This window comes from Aspergillus glaucus, assembly GCF_001890805.1.
Source record: "Aspergillus glaucus CBS 516.65 unplaced genomic scaffold ASPGLscaffold_13, whole genome shotgun sequence".
Classification (NCBI taxonomy): Eukaryota; Fungi; Ascomycota; class Eurotiomycetes; order Eurotiales; family Aspergillaceae; genus Aspergillus; species Aspergillus glaucus.
Window position 1 is genome coordinate 203851 of NW_019170465.1, and position 21257 is coordinate 225107.

A 21257-nucleotide genomic window follows, 5' to 3' on the forward strand; every position below is an offset into this window, starting at 1 on the left:
CTGTCATTTTCAATTCCATCTACCATGTGAGTACACAGAGTACGACACTCAGCATTAATGTATTGGGCATATACTCCGTACAATGACATTACGGAGTACAGCACAATGTGACGGACTGCAGAAGCAAATCATGTGGACCGATAGACCCATAGCAGCTAGAACAGTTAAGGCTAGCGGGCTCCATAGCTCTACATTAGCGGCATCCACTAGCGTCCAATAGCTAGTCCATAGACCCAAAGCCAAAGCTTCCTTTTAGGCGTAAACTCGGCCACTTGAGAGTAAGGCGCAGGCATCAGCTAATCATCGCTAGAATTGGGGCTCGGCCACGATTTGCCGTTTTGGGTAGGTGGCTGTGTCTGATTCATAACATCTGTCGAATATTCTGGACTCGTTCATTGCGCTGTTTGCTCTGATTTCATGGGAGAATAACCCAATGATTGTGTGAGTGTCTGTTTACCGGAGGCTCCGCGGAACAATACTCCTCGCATGACGTCATTTGAATATCCACTGACTCAGCCCTACAGAATGGGAGGACGAGAGAAAGTGCCATTGAATATTACAGTACAAAAGTAGAATATGTCAAACTAGTTATAGTCCCTTCTTATCATAATCCAAAAACCACTCCATCACTGTCCGGAATATCCCCTTTCCACCACTCTCAACCACATCCCCATGGCACGGAATGATCCGATTGAACTCCCACTTATCAATCCTCTGCATAGACTCCCGGAACGCCTTCCGATCATTCGCAGAAAGAACATACCATGCAAACCGCTTTTGCCATGTCGCATCCCCAGTAGCCGACAAGAATGGGTGTACCGCCTTCGTGAGAATCCCAGAGTCTGCCGCCTCGTTCGTCAGTGAATACTGTTCCCTGGCTGGCAGGTTGAAGAGAAGATCCGCCTCAATAAGCGTCCGCGATCGTTTATGTAGAAACACCAGCTCCTTCGAGCCGTGGCCGTGCACGTATTCAGCTTCAAACTCGGAGTCGAATTCCTCCGTAATCTTCTGCTGAGCGTTGTTCTTTTCCTTCGTGAAGACATGATGAAAAGGTGTGTCCTTGAACTCCGGGTTCGATTGCCGTTTCTCCCATAACCCTTCCGGTCCGATGACCTCGGCATCCGGATACTCCTTCTTCCACGATGTTATGTGCAGATGGTGCTCCATGTCCGGCGCGGCAATGTATTTGAGCTTCCCGCCCAGTGAGTCCACCGCTTTTCGTACTTCTGGCGTGAATGACACGGGGGAGAACACGGCAACGGATCCGGAGGCTAACCTGACTATTATGAGACGAGGATACATTAGTAAATTGATATCAATCAATAATCAATCGGGATACATACCTAATGTCCCCCGCGCTCCGAACTTGAGACGCCCGAATCGTGCAAAAGGGAGGCTCATGGTCACCACGTCCGGAGTGACATTGCGGATGACCATAACCTGTGTTGGAATGTTCGGAAAGAGGTTAGCCATGATGGCACAATTTCTGAGCTTGATAACAGGTAAAATATAATCTGTCGTGTTTAGAGAGCTGCCGCGACTGTAGTCGATGGCGGGTACCTCGTCGGGAGCTTCGAGCGACAGGTACGGCTTGGACTTAGGCACGTGCTTCAAGGTCTTGAAAAATAATTCGAAATGAGGTACTTCAGAAGTAAAGTCACTGGCGGTAGGTAGAAGAAAGATGGCAGGTGGTAGGAATGACGTTGGGAAGTTGAGGGGCTTCAGCTGAATGCGGCAGAAAATATGCGAAATGTGACAGGTATTCCTGAGCAGATTCGAAGCGCAGGATTCAATTAGTAAACGTAAATTTACATGCAAGTGTGTGTTGTATCTTGTTGCGATCATGAGTTTTGTGATGTCGCCATGTACCTGGACTTTCTAAGTATGACGTATTGCGCGCTTGTACGCGATTGGCGCGGACTACACACATAGCAACAGAAGAGCATCACCGTATATCCATATGTCCATTAAGCAAGCGTATTATCTACATATCTATAACACTCATAAGGGTATCGCTCATAAATCACCCCTGCCATTACTCCGATTTTTCCCATCTCAACCATACCAACCACGTCTGGTCTGTTGTTCTTCTTGACGATGCGGAATAATGCAGTCCTTTCTGTCATACAGGTCGATGATAGCTTGCCATGTATCGAAATCAAGGCTGAAGACGGCTTGGTGCTTCTGAATACCCTTCTTCTGAGCCTCGATTGGTGCGTATGGTTTAGTAGGATCTAGAGTTAATATGTTAGCGCTAAGGTCCAATTTTAGATGGTAAAGAGGAAACTCACGTAGTGTTGGCAATTCCCGGCTGTCGAAAGAAATACCCACTGTGCCATCTCTCACCAAGAAGCTAACGTAGAATAAATTCTCCACGCTCTGCCCAAATGACCTCGGGTTGATGCAGAAGAGAAATAGCGGTATGCCGCCATCATCGGCAATATCATACTTGTCCATCACCTCGTGTATTACCTCATCGCTAGGGTCTTCCATCTGCCTTAGGATTCGGTCCACTATATCCATGCGTTGCTCTTGTGTTGTGGCAAGCAATTTGTTGATCTTCGAGCACATGGTCGTCAGGTTGGATGTCTCTTGTCGGTCAAGATCCTCTTCTTGAAGCTCCTGAGGTCGAACAGCCTGCGAAGGATCGATACGCTCTCGAGCTTTCCGCTGAGTCTGCTGCCGCGTGCGCTTCTGGACCGACAAGGGACCCAGCAAGAAGCCCGATACGGACGGTCGAGCGTTGTGCTGGAAACAAGCCGAACGGCCAAGCCAATCCCAATTCATAGCATCTCCTTCATCCTCCTCATCACTATCAGCTTCCGGGTCTACTTGCGATCTGCCGGCTGCACGGGGGCGGAAACGTTGGGTACTGCTGGTGAGCATAGCGTGCGAGTCTTCCGGGCCGTGGCGCATAAACGTTATGCATTTCGAGACAAACTCGTCCACGTCGATGCCTGCTGTTGCATCACCCATCGAGAGTTGCGTTGTTTTCTTGTACGATAGATCCGCTGCACTGACCAGAAGACGGGAGTCGATCGTGGCGTCCGAAGTCTGCTTGACATGGTCGAAGTATTCGTTCGCTTTCTTGACGGTATCTCGAATTCCGTGGTTCCCGGCCTGTAGGTATTCGCTACGTGAATCTATACCACAGTTTAGTTGCAAGATCACCAAGAGACAAGGTCCTGGGCAATCGCATTACCATGGAGATCCCGCGTCAGGTCTCTCAGACCCTTCCGAAGCCATCTTCTTTCAGTCTCATCCTGATCCGGATCGTAGTATCTCTTATTCCGGTCTGCTTGCGACGACGGGACTTGTGACTGCGTGCTGCCTTGGATATTCGATGTTCGATCCGCGAGGCGCTGTCGCTTATTCGTATTGGGCCTCGAGGCCATGCTGTCTCTCTTACGGTTCCTTGCCGATGCTTTATCGTTCTCCTTATCCGAGCGAGTTGTCTCTGGCGAAGATCGGTCCGTAACGTCGTCTGTAGGGATAGCGCGCGCCATGCTAACTTTTTTTCCTCCCGCGGTTTAGTCAAACGGAACGAGCGAGCGACGAGGCTGTGATACACAGCAGACAATGACCGGAGATAATCACGCCAGTCTTCGCGTGTAGAATAATCAAAACGAACCAACTCCAAACTGAAGAACAACAACAACAGCTCTGACTCGAGCAGAACTCTCGAGTTGTCCAAATCACCTTATCCACTTTCGATCTGCGACGCGTTCCACGCGTTGCGATAACCGTCACGTGATCACGTCTCCCACCCCCGCGTCATCGCGGCACTGCAGCCAATCAGTGACCGTCTGGACAGCTGTAGCCCATTCCGCTTGATATGATATTCAGCGACCTCCCCAGTCCAGAGCAGTCGAAGACCAGATAATGACGGTGTGAGCAGCAGAAAGCCTCGAGTGAAGGATGGAGGCATTTACATTTGCTACTTCCACGCAGGTGGACTTCCCAATTCACGTCAGAATGTCCGTGAGCTTTCCGATGAGTTAAGGACCGGATAACTCGCTAACTTGGTACAGTGGCTCGTTGGAAGGAAAGCAGAAAAACATCCCCTTCTCCGTCTTGCTGAAACAGCCGGAGCTGCGACATATCGGCTCATCCCAGAATCCCGTCTCCGATCTGTTCGTTACGGCACAGCTATGGTCCGATTCGAAACCGTTGGGAGTACCGGTACAGACCTCGTACAAGGCGTTCAAGGCCCGGCGGGTATGGAATGAGTGGATGCAGATGCCAATGTCGGTCAAGGATGCTCCGTCCAAGTGTCAATTAACTATCACGGTCTGGGACCTGTCCCCATTTGCCGGCGAAGGGGCACATGGCCATTACATCCCGTTTGGTGGAACAACTATCCCGATATTCGATGACGAGGGTAAATTGAAGACGGGGAGGCAGAAATGCAAGATCTATCGTCATAAAGCTGCCGATGGCATGTCGTCGACTACCACTCCGTCGAGCCCACCTCCGAAGCGACGCAAGGCCCAAAATCCCGATCCGTTAGGTCCGTCGGTGGAGGAATTGGAGCTGGAAAGAGTAGAGGTCCTGATCAAGAAACACGAGATGGGCGAAATACCGCGGATCGACTGGATGGACCAGATGGTTTTCCGACAGCTGGAGAAGCTCAAGCTGAATGCTGATGAGGCTGCGAGGAAACGGGCGATCCGTCTAAAAGCTACGAAGCAAAAGACTGCGCAAGACGATGAGGATGATGACGAGTCCGATCAAGATACGGACGATGAAAATTTCGTTCTATACGTTGAATTTCCACGCTTCGATCATCCTATCGTTTGGACAGACTATCAATATCCTCCGCCACCCGTTTCGGCGCATCTTCAAAATACACCTGCAAACCAGGCTGCATTGAAGCCCCTTCCGGAAGTCCGTTTCGGCCCTGGGATTGAGGGTGGTGAGGCTGTCATTAGGATCTATGATCCTGAATTAGGTCAGACAGGGAACCCGTGCGAGGATAAACACAGAAGATTAATTCGCAGTCATCGCACCGGTATTATGGACCGTGACTTGAAGCCAAACCCCAAGATCCGCGATGAACTAAACACCATTCTCTCTTATGAACCAACACAGGATCTCAGCGCCGAAGAGAAGGATCTTATCTGGAGATTTAGATACTTTTTGGCTCGCGAGAAGAGAGCACTTACCAAATTCGTCAAGTCGGTTAACTGGCGAGATGTTGGAGAATCCCAACAAGCAGTGGACATTCTTCCGAAATGGACAGAAATTGATGTCGACGATGCCTTGGAACTTCTTGGTCCTACGTTCGATAATGCTGCAGTTCGCTCTTACGCTGTAGAAAGACTTCGAAAGGCTGATGATGATGAATTACTTCTATACCTTCTGCAACTAGTCCAAGCGCTGAAATACGAAGACAGCCCTGATGAAGATCTACAAGATACAGCGTATGACTCTTCTTTGGCCAATTTCCTTATCTCGCGGGCTGCCAACAACTTCAAACTTGGAAGTTACCTACACTGGTATCTGATGGTCGAATGCGATGACGCTGGCCCGGGAACCTTGTCAGCACAGCGCAGGCTCTTCGCTCGTGTGGAATACTATTTCATGGCAGAACTGGAGAAAGTCCATTCAGAGAACAGGAAGACGCTTTTACGCCAGGGTGAACTTGTCGCTGTTCTCTCGAAAATCGCCAAAGACATTCGATTCTCTCGAGATACCCGGCCTTTGAAGATCGAAAAGTTGAAAAGGTACTTGAAGGACCCGAAAAACGACATTGCTCACATAGATCCGCCTTTGCCGTTGCCACTGGATCCTGATGTCTTAGTGACCGGCTGCTTCCCAGACGAATCCAACGTTTTCAAGTCGTCTCTTTCTCCGCTAAATGTTACCTTCAAAACGTCCGACGGGCGTAGATACCCAATCCTCTTCAAAGTCGGCGATGATCTTCGACAGGACCAGCTCGTTATCCAAATCATCATCCTCATGGACCGTCTCTTGCAAAAGGAGAACCTGGACCTCAAACTCACACCATACCGTATCCTGGCGACCACTTCAACAGCAGGTGCTGTCCAGTTCATACCATCCACCTCCCTCTCCGCAGTCTCCGCCAAATACAAATCCGTCCTCGCCTACCTCAAGGCCAACAACCCCGACGACCATGAGCCGCTTGGCGTCCGCAAAGAGACCATGGATACCTACATCAAGTCTTGCGCCGGGTACTGCGTGATCACTTACCTTCTCGGTGTAGGAGATCGTCACCTGGAGAACCTTCTCCTCGCACCGGACGGTCATTTCTTCCACGCGGACTTTGGCTTCATCCTCGGTCGCGATCCCAAACCCTTTGCACCCATGATGAAGCTCTGCAAGGAGATGGTAGAGGGAATGGGCGGGACCACGTCCCCTCTTTATCTCCAGTTCAAGCAGTACTGCTTCACCGCGTACACAACACTGCGCAAGTCTGCGAACCTTATTCTCAACCTTTTCAGTCTGATGGTTGATGCTAATATCCCCGATATACGGGTTGAACCGGATAAGGCTGTTCTGAAGGTTAAGGAAAGGTTCCATCTGGAGATGACTGAGGAAGAGGCTATAAGGCATTTTGAACAGCTTATTGGTGATAGCGTCAATGCTATCTTTGGTGTGGTTATTGATAGGATTCATGACTTTGTGCAGGGGTGGAGAGCGTGAGGTATTTATGGTTTTGGGATATTGACGTGAATTTGTTGTAAGGCGCAAAGGCTTAGATTCTTGATACCCATGTAGGAATCATTTACATTGCATACCACCACAATCTAAATACATCGCTGGTTACCTGCCCTTTCTTCCAATCTCCTCGTCCACCTGCGGATAAGCATCAAGTTCGATCCAATCGTGACCAGCATCATCGCTTCCCGCTGCCCGTATCTCATGAGATAACCTGTCATGCTTAGGCGACTCTCCAGCAATGAACATCTCATTTCGACTATCCCAAGCATCTTGCCCATTCCTAGCATCCACATCTCCCTCATGTGGTTTAATTTTCCTCTCTTGCTCATCCTCATCATCCTCCGGCGTCCCTTCCCTACAAGCCCACGCATCAACAAACCTAAGAACCTCCCTTGGCCACCAGCGCTTCATAACAAGTAACCGGAACGGCACGAGGAGGATAATCAGAACCGGGAATGCTGGCGCGGCTTGTGTCAACGTCACGATAAAGATCGCGACAGTGATGGCAATCTGGAAGATCGTGTAGATGTGGATGGGGATGTAGGAGGGTTTTCGCATGGTTGTATTGTCTTCCATGTCGCTGTTTTCTTTCTTTGATAGAGCTGAGGGTAAGGGTGGGAGTTCGGATGGTGGTGTGAGGAGATAGAATGCGCGGTATAGGATGGGGCTGGGCTGTTAGCTCCTATTTCCTGCTTCGAAGAGAGTTTTGTGTTCACTTACTTAACCGATAAGCTCTGCTCTCCCATAAACATGAACAATCCCGCAAGTACACTCGTCGGGGTTAAGCCCAGAACCTTCATCAACGGCGGGCTAACAAATGCAAAAATCGCCCCTGCGTGCAAAAATGCGGACCAGCGCTGCTCGTACACGCGCTTAACCTCGCGAGTCTGCGTCTTCTCCTCGCCATCTACAATAATCGTCGAGGTTTCTTGCTTTACATGCATGAGAGACTCCGAATGTAGAGGAGCCTGCGGTAATAGCCCATTGGACGGTGGTATACCCAGAATCCCACAAATAGCAGTTGTAGTGCCTAGTAGGATAATATCCCACGCGAAACCGCCAGGTTTCCGAGTTCCGTATCGATCAATCGTGCAGATAATAGAGCTAACCTCATGATCGAAGAAGAATAGAATGGTGATGATGATTCCCGGGACTATAGCCCCGAAGATCCATGGGACCGGTAGCTTCCAGAACTCAACGAAGAATCTCTCCCGATCTGGAGACGTAGGTCTGAAGGTTTCACTGACTGGGAGAGTCATCTTGTCTAGCCGTGCCAGTTCGCCTACATACGGCAGGCCAATGAAAAGGATGATGGATATCGCAGCCGCATATTCGGTCAGAAGGGTCCGAACGTAGCGATGGAACAGAGGCCGCCAGCTTTCTGCTGTGGAGAGGAAAATAGCAAAGAGCATTGTTCCCACCGCGCCGATGATGGCGTACAGAAAGGCTGCGAGCGAGAGGTCCGAATGTGCTCTTTCGAGCTCTTGGATGGCTTTGTGGAAGTAGATGATGCTATTCAGAAGAGAAAATATTTCTGTAGCGAATGTGGTCACATAGCGCATTGTCCAGTCATGGGCGTTGATGATGGCTAATATGTAATGCAGCCAGGCGGAATGGATCAGTGACCAGGCCATAAAAGGCAAGAATGGTATCTGCCAAGGACCAGTGTCAGACAGAGTAGTACGGTAATGAGTTGGTGACGGTCACCTTGAACGCTTCATCGCAGAGCTTGTATATGTTCTCAGCTAGCACGGAAAAAGGTCCGGTGACACCAAGGATAGTCAAGGGCTGGATAGAGAATCTGAAGGTCCATACTCAGCATTATTCCCGGAATACTATAACTAATAAAGGCTTCTATGGATGTTGACAGCGAAAGTCAAAAAGTTTACAGAAAGAAGAGCAAGAATATACGACAACAAAAGCACATACAGAGAAAATATAACGCCACAAAGTCCTGTGCTGAATACGACTTCGATAGTTCCCCAGCTCTTCCCGGTCAAGACATACAAATCACTCGCGAACGTGATGCCGGGTAAGAGGTTCGTGAAGAAGACGTACACGGCACTAGCAAAGATCAGTTGATTGAAAACAGTCCAGTCAGATTTATATCGGCGACGAATATTGATGATATCTTGTTTCACCAGCCTGAAAGGTCGTAGAGGACCGCCAGCAGCCACTGAACCCCGCAGCACTCGGAATGGCTTCGGGGTATGCTTGGAGGGAGTGATGATAGAGTGGGCATCATCCTCCGGTGCATCTGTTTCTGAGTCGCCTCGCTTCTTGTTCTTCCTCCGCCTTAAGGGGGATCTGTGCCGAGCAGACGAGTTGCGCGTGGAGCGTGGTCGGAATGCTGAGATCAGAGACATGGCGGGGTGCCCTCAGAAAACACACACGCCTCGATATAGACCCCTTGCGGGCTATTCAAGGATAAAAACCAAGCGAGCTGGTTCTGTTAGCAGTCAATTAGCAAAGGCATCATCCTGAAACCGAATGCAGCCCTCAGTCAGTACAATGATTGATTGATGACGATGATGCCAAGGGATGTCGAATATGCCACGGCTTTCATGACCGCCTTCTCTTCCGCTTTCCATTTCTGCCCACCAGCTTTTCGAAATCTTGGGAATTTCCTCAATTTGAGTATGAGTTCAGGTCAATTAATATGGACGTCAGTTCTAGTCCCATATTTCAATTGATCCCATATAATCATCTCTCAACGGTTGTTGTTTTATGATGGCAGCGAAGTTCATTCCGCGCCAGACTTTTCCCCACTATGGATCTATCCCAAGGTCATACTACCTGGGTCACCATCGGGCTGGGTTGAATAAGATGAAAAATATGCTGTCCTCTATTGATTATGTCGTCGAATGCCGCGACTACAGGGTTCCAGTGACCTCGATCAATCCCATGTTTGAAGAGGCACTGGGGAGCACAAGGCGCTTGGTTGTATACACCAAGAGAGATCTTGGTGCGGACCCTCAGCCTCCTGTACGGCAACAGGTAAGTTCAAAAAACTTCCCATCTTAGTCCAGTGGTTGGTGCATAGATCTCACAGTCATTTCTCCCCGCAGGTCGAAAAGACAATCCAAAGATTCGACCCCACCAGCGCCGTCTTCTTCGTCAGCTCGTCCTCCCGAAGAGACATGAGTCCTATAATCAGACACCTCCGGGACGATGCGCAAGGGCCGGATAATCTTGTTGGGAGCCGTGTCATGGTGGTTGGAATGCCGAACATTGGTAAATCGACGTTGATCAATGGTCTGCGCAACTACGGCGTGAAAAGGGCCAAGGCTGCACAGTCTGGGGGTCAACCAGGTGTCACACGGAAAATCGGAACACCAATCAAGATAATTGAGAGGGAGAGCGGTTCTCATGTATATGTGCTGGACACTCCAGGTGTATTTATGCCATATGTCCCGGATGCAGAGAACATGCTCAAACTAGCACTATGCGGATGTGTGAAGGACTCGGTGATTTCGTCCTTGACGTTGGCAGATTATTTGTTATACCATATCAATCTGCATAATGAGGGGGCGTATCAGCGGTGGTCTGAACCAACAAATGAGATCGGTTCTCTCCTCGAGAATTTCGCTCGGTATACCGGCCTTCTGGCCAAAGGCGGAATTCCGAACACCGACCTTGCAGCATTGACCTTTATCCAAAAATGGCGGTCTGGCGAGCTCGGAAAGTTCATCTTGGATGATTTGCGGGCTGAACAGTACCGACGTCAAGAGGGATTAACCGAGTCAGCAACCAGTATAACTCAAGCGCTGAAGGCAGATAGAATGGCGAAGAAAGGGAGAGGTCAACAGGACACAGGATCCGAATAATTTGTAAAAAAGGGGTTCCATGTACAAAAGGACGAACATTGCGCTGGTATCATCAAGGGGCCTTGTTTGCCTTTCCCGTCAATGCATCACATTATGAAAATAGCAAAAACATGAACGTATACAAGTACCCAATGCGAAAAAATGAGAATTGACACCCGTGACGCCAGTAAGATGAAAAGAACAAAATAAAAAGCGACCTGAAACACCTCCGTCCGCGAATGTATCAAGAGATCTTGTCCAAAAGCCGTCTCCTCCGCCGGTCAACGAGTTCTTCTTGTACTTCTTCAAGAGACGGCAATCTCCATTCCATTCCATCTCCTGCGTCACCTGGCAGAGGCTCCCACCCATCCTCGGCACCATCTTCTTTTTCGCCGCGAAGATGTTTCATGGCTTCTTCCTCTTTTTGCCTCTCGTGTTCCAGGAGGGTACCATCCTCTTCATCTAATCCGTATCCGAAGTAGTTCGCGTCCACCTTCTTAGTCGCGATATCACCACCCCGTCCGCGCTGTTCACCTTCCTCCTCCGCCGGCCCACGACCCCGTCGAGCCGCCGCCTCAAACATCTCCTTCACACCCGGTAAATCTCTAGCGCGACCGAAATATCGATACCCTTTCCCTCCGCCTGGTATTTCCCTTCCCTCCTCATCGTACACGCGACCCGAGCCTCGCATATAATTCGGCCCGCCCAGGTTCCGGATTTGCATCTCCCACGTCCATTTTTCGCGCATAAGCTTATTGATCTCGTCGTTCAAATCCCGAATTTGGTAGTCGCTGAGACTCTGTTCATGAATGCGGGACACTTTTCGCGAAATTTCCTTCAGGACCTGGCCGCGCCATTTCTCGCACATGGGAATCGAATCGACCGTCGTGATGGCTTTGGGACGACGGGTTCGCCCCATGTCGATGATGCCCAGATCTGCGGCCTGTTGGGCCCGGAACCGGAAGAGCATCGATTGCGCTTTCTCGCTGTTACGCGCCTGTTGGTTGAGAGCGACATGGTTAGTGATTTCCTAACAACGGGTTTCGGGGGACAAGCTGGAGAGGTTTTTCGGGTTGGTAAACTAACCATGATGAAAGGCTGTCTGAGTGAATCCGCCGAAAAGGGTTCTAAGCGTCGCGGAGCGAGAGGAAGGTTGTAGAGACGACAACTTCGTGCCGAAGAGCTTGAAGCCTGAAGCTTGACAGCTCGTAGGTCGGGAAACCAGCGTTAATTTACCCGCGCGGGTAATGATTGACGCGCGGGCCGTTAACGTCTAACGAGTCTTGGATATTTATAAATGGTTTAGGTTATTTAGACGGGCCTGTTGAGGTATTTTAATACATTGATATTTGAGGTCTGATAGACTAGGAGAAAAACTTCTGCACGGTTGAGGTTCTAACGTTACTCCGACGCAACCAAGGCTGTTTAGAATGAGCACGAGATCTATGAGAACTCATTGAACATAAATAATTACATTTAAAACATAGAGAATAGTGCTATGAAATCATCAAACATGGAGAAACATCAAATATAAATCGACCCTTCGGCATTAATCCCTAAACAAGACAGCCTCCAGGACTATAGATGACCAAAATGCACCATTCACCATTATCCGATCGACAGAAATAAGAAAAAAGTAAAAACAGATCATCACAGGCATCGTAACATATACACATTAATAAAGCAAAGCAAAAATCAGAGATAGCGCTGTCCTCTCAACCATCACGTACCCTATCCGACTACCGTTCATGTCATGTAGAGCATTCCCTTACAGGAATCCCTTCGTGTTGCTGGGCATCCTCTGTGGGATATCACCCCCATTACTTCCCCGACGGCTACCGACATCACTGAAGGCGGGCATAGGCCTTCCAACGGCACTCCCCCTTTCACCCCACAGACCCTTCCAGCTATCCAACTCACGTTCCATCCTCAAGCTCTTCTCTTTCTCTTCGCGGAGTTCTCGTTCCGAGCGACGGACGAGGAGCTGTGTTTCGGAGTCGCTCTGCTGGAGTTCTTCGATATTTGCCAAGAGGCGCTCGATCTTGTCACGGGATTTGCCGATTTCGTCTTCCAGCTGAGCGTTCATCTTGTCCCGTCTTTCGATCTGGGATTGGAAGTCCTTGACGGTGCGGTCGATGTTGCGCAGAGAGCGCTGCTCTGTGGTGTGCTTGTTTTCTTGCTCTTCAAGGTGAGCTTCCAGCTCCTTGATTCGCTTGTGCAGGAAGCGGACGTCCTGGCTACCAGTCGAGTAGCTCTTGGTTTCCAGGTCGACGCACCGAAGCTGCGCTTCCTTGAGTTGCTTCTCCAGGGCTGCCTTGTCCTTGAAGAGTTGGGCGTTCGACTCTCTCTCGGCGGTGACCTCCTTCTGCATCTCGGTGCCCAAGGCCTCGGCACGTCTCATCTTGCCAACAGCGGCGGCAGACACATCTTCCTGCTGGGCAAGCTTCGACTTGAGCTCGAGCAGCTCACGGTCCATGCTAGCGGCATTGCGCATGGATGGGCTCTCGCCCCTGGCAAGGTCCTCCAGTCGTTCACCTGCCTCAGACAGCCGCGTCTCGAGCATCTTCTTCTCCTTGAACAACATGTCTCGCTCGGCTGTGACATCGTCGACAGAAATACGGAGGCTTCTCACCTGGGACAGGAGAGAAACAATCTTGCTCTGGGCCTCGTTGTGGGCGTCCACGGCTTCGTCGCGAGAAGTCGTCACATCTTGGAGCGCAATGTCCATGCGCGCCTTCTCCTTGGCCCAGGTCGAGCTGTTGAGCACCTCATTGTCCCACTTGCTGCGGAGGTCCTCGAGTTCTTCGCGAAGACGAGAGTTTTCGGAACGAGCATTGAGCACCTTTTCACGCTCCATCTCGAGCTCGTTGTTCAGCGTCGAGAATTCACGCTGGTATTTCTGTCTCGTCTGCTCCATCGATGTCTCCTTGTCTTCAATGTCGATCGCCCGCTGGTTCCTGTAGTCCTCGAGCTCATTCTGGAGACGTTGCTTGGTCTGGAGCGCGCTCTGAAGTTCAGCGGTCTGGTCCTCCATTGCCGCCTCCAGGGATTGGGTTTGACGCTGCAAGTCTTCCACAAGGGCGTCCATCTGCTTCCTCTCAGCCATGATCTGTGCACACGTATCTTCGGCTTCCTGGGATTGTGATTTGGCAAACTGCTCGGCTCTGGTAGCCTTCAGAACAGCAATCTCAGCCTGCTCGAGTTTACTGAAGTAATCGTCCGCACGGCTCTTATATAGACCAAGACTTGACTCGAGGTCAGCGGACTTGGATGTTTCCCCGTCCAATCTGATCTGCAGGTCAGAGAATTCTTGAAGAAGCTGGTTCCTGCTAGCGGCGTCTTGGTCCTTAGCGGCTTGCAGCTCCTGGGTCTCGGAGCGAGCATCGCGAATGTCGACTTCCAAAGTAGCCTTAGCACGTTTGAGCTTCTCAGAGAGGGCCTTCACTTCACTGAATTCAGCCATGGCCTCGTTATGGATTTTGAGCAATGATTTCCTGGACAATTCCTGAGAATTAATAAGGTCGAAAAGCTCCTCATGCGACTTAGCCTGGATGTCACGCAACGAAAGGTCGCCCGTGCGAATGCTTCGTTCGAGCGACGAAACCTTCTTGGCAGAGTCATCGAGTTGGTCATGGAGACGGCCATTCTCACGCTCCAACAACTGCGCCCGTCTAGTTGAAGGGCTTTCGTCCTGGAACACCTCTTGAGCTGGAGTCCCTTGGTTAACGCGGCTCTGAAGATGCTTGTTCTGCATCTCGCTGAGCTGTAGCTTGTTCTGAAGCTCTTCGATCTCGGTGGCCATATCCATTCGTTTCTGGAAGGCAACAGTATCAACGGTCTTGTCAGAGCGGCCAGAGTCAGGGGCATTGTCATTGAAGTTCACTCGTCGGTTGGGCGTTGTGGGAGTTCCGAATTTCTTGAGCACTCCGTTGTCGGAATTCTTTCTAACATGCGTTGGGGTGCGGTTACCGACTTGGTTCTGGTCGGCTTCCTCCAGCAGGGCGCGCTTAGAAGAATAGTAGCGGGTGTCGAGTTCCTTCATCTCATCACCATGTCGTTGTCTCATCTCCGCAAGCTGGCCCTCAGCCCGACTGTACTTCTCTTCGGTAACCTGCAACCTGCTTTGTGTTTCGTCCAGTAGTTGTGCTAGATCGACCTTCTTCGACAGATCGGGCTGAACTTCCTCCCAAGACTTAGATGTCTCGTCATCCGGGGCGAAGACCTTGTGTAGCGTCGTGAGCTTACGGTGTAGGTCCTCAATTTCCTTATTCGCCCCATCGAGGGAGCTTTGCAGCTGTCGGGTGTTTGTTTGCGCTTGTGAGCGCAATTGCCTCTCGGTCTCCAGCGACCTGTTTGCTTCCGCGAGCTGAAGATTGGCGGTTGAGGCGGCCTTTTCAGCGTTCCGACTGTTCTTGTGCTCCCTGTTGACCTCATGGTTCAGGTCTTCCAAGCTCAGCGACAGCTTCTCTTTTTGCTTCTCCAAGGAGGTGATAGTAAGCTGCAGGTCTCCCAGCTGGTGCGACAACTTCTTATTTTCGTCCTCGACCCTAGCCTTCTCCTTCTGGAGGTTGGTGATGCGCATCCGCTGGTTATCACTGGCCCGGGAATTCGACCTCGCGATATCAAGGTTCTTTTGCTGGATCTTAGTTAGGAGAGCCCGATTGTCGTTCTCTGACGCCGTAAGCCTGCCCTTGAGGGTCACCAGCTCCCGTTCCAAACGTTCCTTGTGTTGATCATGGCGGATACGGAAGTTTTCGGATTCTGCAATGGCGTTGTTGAGCTCTTGGATCCTGTTCGAGAGACGCGCTCGTTCTGCTTCGCCTTCTTCGTACAGGCGTGTCTTCTCTTCGAATTCGGTGCGCAAGCTACTCAGGCGCTGATCGGCTTGCTGCATGATCTTTCGCTCGATCTCGCTCTCCGCATTCAATCGCGCGTTTTCGACATTGGTGAATCGATCCCGAAGCTTAATCAATTCCGTTTGCAATTCTTTGCGTGACTGCTCGGCCATCACACGAGCTTCCGTGGCGCGTCGCAGTGTATCTTGTTGGATGTACATCTCTTTTTCAATGGTTATCTTGGCGTCATTGAGAGAGGTATATTTGTCCCTGAGCTCAGCAAGGTTATGCTCCGCCAGCATTTGCACGTCGTCTCTGGACTGGCGCTCGCGACTCAGATCAGCTTGCGCCTGGAACAGTTGGCTCTTGAGGTCCTGGCTTTGCTGCTCGAGAAGTTTCCTGCTTTCCCCAGCTTCAGCATCCTCGGATATCTTCTCCTCCAGGAGGTGCTTCACGTCTTGCACTTCCTTTTCCAGCTGAAGCTTCTCGGACGTCATGGCATCCGTTTCCGCTTGCACCTCACGAAGACGATTTTGCATGTTATCGTGGCGGGTAGTGAGCGAGCTCTTTTCAAGCACCAATTGCTGCTTGTCTTCCTCGTGCTTTTTGACGTCGTTTCGCAAAACAGTCATCTCGCTCTCTTTGCGCCGTAGCATCTCTTCGTAGCCAGTCGAAGTTGCGGAAAGATCGGAGATCTGGTCCCGAATGGATCGGTTCTCATCAACGAGTTCCTTGTTTCGTTCCTTGGACTGCTCAAGCTCCTTCGAGGCCTGCGCGAACTTGACATCGAGCTCCTGGTCTGTCTTCAGCAACTTCGCTTCCAGGTCCTGCAGCTTGCGATCCTTCAGTGTCAGATGGCTTTGCAACATTTCCACGTCCTGGCTGATTTGCTCGAGGTGCTGTTCCTTTTCAATGGACTCCGTCTCCGTATCGAGTAGCTTCTGCGAAACGGCTTCAAGATGCGACTGCAGCTCGTTCTTCTCAGCTTCTAAGCGTTCGATGATTTCTCCTGCCTGCTCCAGCTGCGTAAGCCGAAGGTCGAGCTGGTCGTCTGCCCTCTTCTTGGCGTCGATGAGCTCGTCCAGCTGGTCTTCTAGGCTCTCCTGGTCTGCAATCGTGCCGGCCAGTTTTTCGCTCAGCTCGACTTCCCGCACCTGCAAGCGTTTGAAAATTTCTTCTTTGTCGAGGGCCAGAGCTCGTTCGCTTTCGAGGACTTGTTGGATCTTCTGAATTTCGACCTCCGTGCGCCGCCTTTCTTCCTCCAACTTATGACGGTCGGACAAGTCCTGTTCCATCTTGACCTCGAGCTGTTGGATCTTTTCATCTCTCTTCTTAACTTCGTTTGCACTGCGCGTCTCACCCAACAGAGGCTTCATTCTCGAGAACAGGCGCCACCACGGGTCGGCCTTCATATCAAGATAGACGTGGAAGTTTTGCTGGATGATCCGGGTAGCCTCCGCACGGTACAACCGTTTATTCGCAATGCGCCGTGAGAGGAAACCACGGGCAACGGACTGGAAGCGGCCCATGATGTTCCGAATAAGTTGATCGCGCTTCTCTTCGAGCTCAGCCAGAACACCAGCTCGGAAGAACACCTTCGTCCGACCAACCCGGTACCAGGTCCTATCCAATCCCAGTTTGTCCAGCATAGTCCGGGTGGCAGATTGTCCGTCCAGATAACCTTTAGGCATGCCACGGCAGAGAACTTCATAGCGTTGTCGAAATTCGGAGAATGGCAAGCGGTTGGGGAATCCGGTACGGGCAATTCGAATGCCTTCAAGCACACCATTACACCGCAGTTGGTCCAACACAAGAGGAGCGTTCAACAACTTGGGCCGTTTTTTGTGGTTGGGTATAATACAACGAACGAAATGAGGATGGGTCGAATTCAGCTGGGTCATGAGACTAGAGAGCTGTTCCTTGTGTCTCTGGGCAACTGTTCGGAAGAGACCCTTCTTCACCCTGCTCTTAGGGTACTCCCCATCGTCTTCTCCGTCTCCACAATCCGAGAAGAGGTTCGCTATATGGCTGTCTCTTGAACGTGCGAGTAGTCGAGTGACATTGTCGTTCAATGGGTCCTTGTTCTTCTCCAGCCAGTCTTGCGTATCATACTCAACATCCGCAGCATAGTGAGTGAGAACAAAGCCTTGGTTCAACCGAGCGGCGCGGTACTTAGGAGTCTTACGATCCCACAGCGAATGCAGCTTCTCGGTAAATGACTTGTCCGTGGCTTTTGGCATAACACAGTCCTCGTCCAGACATGAGAAGATACCAATAGGGTTCGTCAGCTCAATCAGATCGATAGTAGGCTGCAAGTCTCTTCCAAAGTCAATGAATTGCCATTCGATCTGTTCTCGTGCGTATTCCTCTTGTTCAAGCACAAACATATGGTGGTTGAAGAATTGTTGTAATTTTTCGTTGGTGTAGTTGATGCAGAGCTGCTCGAAGCTATTGTTGTCGAAGATTTCGAAACCCGCAATATCCAGAACTCCAATGAAGCAGTTACCCTCGCTGGCCATGGTGCTGCGGTCCAGCTGGCTATTAATCCGGGACACGAGGTTCCCAAATCCTCGCTCGTAGATACCCTTCGCCAGGGCGTCCAATGCTAACCGGACTTGTTCTGGCGTTTGAACCTTCTCCACCCATTCACGGCCCGCTTTTACTTTAGGATGAAGAAGCCCTTTAACAAACTCATTCGGCGCAATACCAAGCAGATGACAGGCCCGTTCAATGCTGTTGAGTGAATCTGGGCCCAAGGCAGCTTGATCGGCCCGTATGCTCTCCTTCACAATGGTCACATTGCCCAGGTGAAGGACAGCTGCGATCGTTCGGAGAATGCACATTTGGTCCTCTGGCGAAAAGCTCATGACATGGAAGGCCTCGATCAATGAGTTCCATTCTTCCACATCAGACACTCCTGCAATGGTGTCGTTTCCATCTCTGGTGTATGCAAAGTCTTCGATGCCTAAATCCGACAGAAGCAAATTCCTCCGCAACTCTCGGTCGGCACCCTGTAAGAGTTGATAAAAGACGTGGTAGTTCCGTTCATTTGGGTTCGGTTTCACGACTCGAGACTTTTCCAGGAGGTACCAGTCAATCCAAGCGCCGGAGATTTGGCCAGTCCGCGCGAACTCGATTCGAATGAACTTTCCAAACCGCGAGGAATTGTTGTTTCTAACAGTTTGCGCATTACCGAAAGCTTCAAGGATGGGGTTTGCTCTCAATATTTGCTGCGACAAGGCCGACAATTGTTTCGACCCCGAGCGAGGTGCCGAACGAATGTACGGAGTATCCGAAGTAGCGACAGCCGCGAGATATTGGATGACTTTCTTGGTGTTCTCCGTTTTACCTGCACCTGACTCTCCGCTGTTTCCATGTCAGTTAGGGCTCAAATTGGATGAATCATCTGGCGACTTACGTCACGAGAATACTTTGGTTCTCGCCTTCCTCAACCATGTTTCTAAATGCCTGGTCCGCCATGGCGAATATATGAGGTCGCGTTTCCTCCCTGCTTCGTCCCTTGTACATCTTCACATATTCGCTGCTGTAAATCGGCAATGGGCAGTACGGATTAATTGTTACCAAGAACAGCCCCGAATATGTCTGGACAAATATGTCAACGCAAGGTCCTTGAAGCCCATCGAATTTCCTTGGTGTGTACTGACATAGATGAGATCCGCCTGGTAACGGGTATGCAGGTTATGAACAACCGAAGCTTCATTCAAGTGTGTGAGTTCCGCCATATCGTCTGCTTTATCGAATTTTGCCGGATTGACCTTGTCGACCTGGTGGGAGTCCACTTCCCGTGGCTATTAAAAAAAAAAGAAGAAAAAAGGGTCAGTCAAAGGAAGCCTCATCGAGCTGTTGTACGTCGTACCTCGCCATAATCCGGCTGGACCAACAGCCGCCCATCTTGTCCCTCTTCTAACACCAACCCGCGCACGAATGCCTTTTCAGGATCCCGTAGCCACACGTACTTGTTACCCGAAAAGTCATTCTCGCCCTCCAAACCCCGGATCTGATCTGCTCCGCGTCGCAATTCCTCCGACTTGATAAATTCGGGTGCAAACGTTCCGGTAGTCGCATGATTCCGCAGAGAATTCGATCTGTCTCGGTTCCCGTGCGGTGAAAGGGCAGTCGGTGTGAGTTGAGTAATGGATGCAGAGTTTCGATAATGGCCCTTGGACCCATCGATTCTGCTTGGTGATGTTAAAATCGCCGACCTTGGCCGTGCGGAACCATTCTGGCCTCCAGGCGATGGAGTTGGAGAGGTGCGACCAAATGGATTGGCACGCTTTGGCGAGTTTAACTGAGAAGGAAACATAATTGTTTAGAGGCTTCAATGGCGCATCATCTAGGAATAAGCTCGGATCCTATAGCAGTCAATGTTATGAGAAACTCGAGTTTATCAATATCTCCAACGTGGAGTTCCCATCCAGCAGAGCGGTGACAGAATAAAAGATGATAGGATAAGAAAACGGGGAGCACATACAACCGAGAGAGAGAACGGAGGGGGCAGAGAAGTAGTTGGAAGACGAGAACAAGAAGATCTCTCTTGTTGTCGTCGTCTTGTTCTCTTCTCTTTCTCTGCCCGACGCTGTTTGTTTACGCCCTCCGCCGAGTGTCGATCTCACGCTAGTCCCAATCAGTGGGACTACGTCACGTGCGCACATGGCAGCCGTGAAACTTCATCTTTTTCTCTCCGGGCGCTGCTTCGACTCTGCACGGTGAATACAACCCCGGTTTTTGATTGCTTTTTTCCTCTTTTGTTTCGATTCTGTTGGATTTCTTCTTTCACCATTTGCTTTGGAATACCCAAAACCGTTTAAAACCGGTCGCTGCTACTGTTCTGCGTAAATCATTGGGATATCTCCTGTTTGGACATTCTTCGCCGTTCTTCTCAGCTTTGATGATGTGCGACGCCTGAATACGCTGTAGTTCTTCCAGGCCATCTCTTGACTCACTAACCTGCAGTGAATTCTCCGTTCCTCGTACCTCCATGCTGTACTGATAGACTGTGCAGTCGATAATGTCAAACTATACCTCTACGCCCTCGTTCGGGGGGTCCTCGAATCAATGGCCTCCCACGAATCCTCTACAATCTCCCATGCCTTCGATGTTCCCGCCTAATTTCCCTTTCCCTCCGGATTCATCTAGCACTCAAAATTCTCCCAACAATATGAACAATTTTGATGCGAACTCGCGTCTTCCGGGTCTCGGGGTTGGTGCTCCTGGGCCATTACCTCCGCCGCCCTTTCCTTTTCCGGGTTCATTAACACCTTCCCAATTTCCTCCCGCCCCTTTTCCTCTACAAATGCCTCTGTTAGGCTATCCACCGATGCCTCTTCCGATGCAGACACAAACGAATCCGCCAGCGATAAGTGAAACCACGTCGGGTCACACTGTAAACGCGATGGGTCGTCAACAGGATTACTCGGCAAAATCAAGACTTAATTATGATCAGGAGGAAGGCGAAGTCACGGATGGAGAGAATATGGACTTTGCACGCCCGGGGAGCAAGAAGAAGGGCCAGTCTGGACGTGTTGCAAGCGCGTACTCCCCTCCTGTCCAGATGGAGACCGACGCACTGAGTAACAATCCAACAACGAACGGCTACACGCAAAGCCTTCCCAGGAACTCGGAGGAGGGTGAAGCTTCTGTTTCGCGTGCTTCCTCCAGAGCCAGCGGATCCCGTATTATCCCCGTTTCCTTTTACAAGTCATAACTCGACTAACTCCGTGCAGCCTATAATCCTCCCATGTCGGTTACCGCTGCCTCTCCCGTACCTGAGCACAGATCTGGAAATAGCGGCCACGAGCAACCAGTGCCCCCAGGTCAAGATAACGAAAAAGAACAACCTCGCGCCCAGTCTAATTCCAGAAAGTCGCCAGATCAACTTCGAATTCAGGCTCAAGGCGCCCTTCTCGGTCTT

General features: G+C 50.6%; 7 protein-coding genes across 7 annotated transcripts; 3 read left to right on the forward strand and 4 right to left on the reverse strand.

Moving 5' to 3' along the window:
• Positions 1-478: 478 nt before the first annotated feature.
• On the reverse strand, positions 479-3674 carry ASPGLDRAFT_83038 (uncharacterized protein). Its single transcript, XM_022550198.1, has 5 exons — positions 3203-3674; positions 2292-3143; positions 2066-2234; positions 1344-1660; positions 479-1280 (listed from the first exon to the last, which is right to left on the reverse strand). Exons 1-5 carry the CDS (start codon positions 3504-3506, stop codon positions 589-591), a joined length of 2334 nt encoding a protein of 777 aa, XP_022399717.1. The 5' UTR covers positions 3507-3674; the 3' UTR covers positions 479-588.
• Positions 3675-3918: 244 nt separating this feature from the next.
• Positions 3919-6666, forward strand: ASPGLDRAFT_128809 (phosphatidylinositol 3-kinase VPS34; the record flags this gene model as incomplete). The annotated part of the gene is made up of 2 exons (XM_022540832.1): positions 3919-3977; positions 4032-6666. 2 exons carry the CDS (start codon positions 3919-3921, stop codon positions 6664-6666), a joined length of 2694 nt encoding a protein of 897 aa, XP_022399718.1.
• A 120-nt stretch (positions 6667-6786) lies between these two features.
• Positions 6787-9050, reverse strand: ASPGLDRAFT_67309 (uncharacterized protein; the record flags this gene model as incomplete). Its single annotated transcript, XM_022549118.1, has 4 exons — positions 6787-7351; positions 7405-8336; positions 8392-8485; positions 8614-9050. 4 exons carry the CDS (start codon positions 9048-9050, stop codon positions 6787-6789), a joined length of 2028 nt encoding a protein of 675 aa, XP_022399719.1.
• Positions 9051-9290: 240 nt separating this feature from the next.
• Positions 9291-10623, forward strand: ASPGLDRAFT_441931 (putative GTPase MTG1). Its single transcript, XM_022545976.1, has 2 exons — positions 9291-9681; positions 9753-10623. Exons 1-2 carry the CDS (start codon positions 9412-9414, stop codon positions 10509-10511), a joined length of 1029 nt encoding a protein of 342 aa, XP_022399720.1. The 5' UTR covers positions 9291-9411; the 3' UTR covers positions 10512-10623.
• Positions 10624-10734: 111 nt separating this feature from the next.
• Positions 10735-11579, reverse strand: ASPGLDRAFT_26639 (pre-mRNA-splicing factor ISY1; the record flags this gene model as incomplete). The annotated part of the gene is made up of 2 exons (XM_022543583.1): positions 10735-11487; positions 11577-11579. 2 exons carry the CDS (start codon positions 11577-11579, stop codon positions 10735-10737), a joined length of 756 nt encoding a protein of 251 aa, XP_022399721.1.
• Positions 11580-19095: 7516 nt separating this feature from the next.
• Positions 19096-19698, reverse strand: ASPGLDRAFT_442204 (type II myosin). The gene has a single exon (XM_022545985.1). The coding sequence runs from the start codon at positions 19647-19649 to the stop codon at positions 19179-19181; it is 471 nt and encodes a 156-aa protein (XP_022399722.1). The 5' UTR covers positions 19650-19698; the 3' UTR covers positions 19096-19178.
• A 556-nt stretch (positions 19699-20254) lies between these two features.
• ASPGLDRAFT_442984 (uncharacterized protein) lies at positions 20255-21156 on the forward strand. The gene has a single exon (XM_022546000.1). It carries the CDS (start codon positions 20355-20357, stop codon positions 21048-21050), a length of 696 nt encoding a protein of 231 aa, XP_022399723.1. The 5' UTR covers positions 20255-20354; the 3' UTR covers positions 21051-21156.
• Positions 21157-21257: the final 101 nt, after the last annotated feature.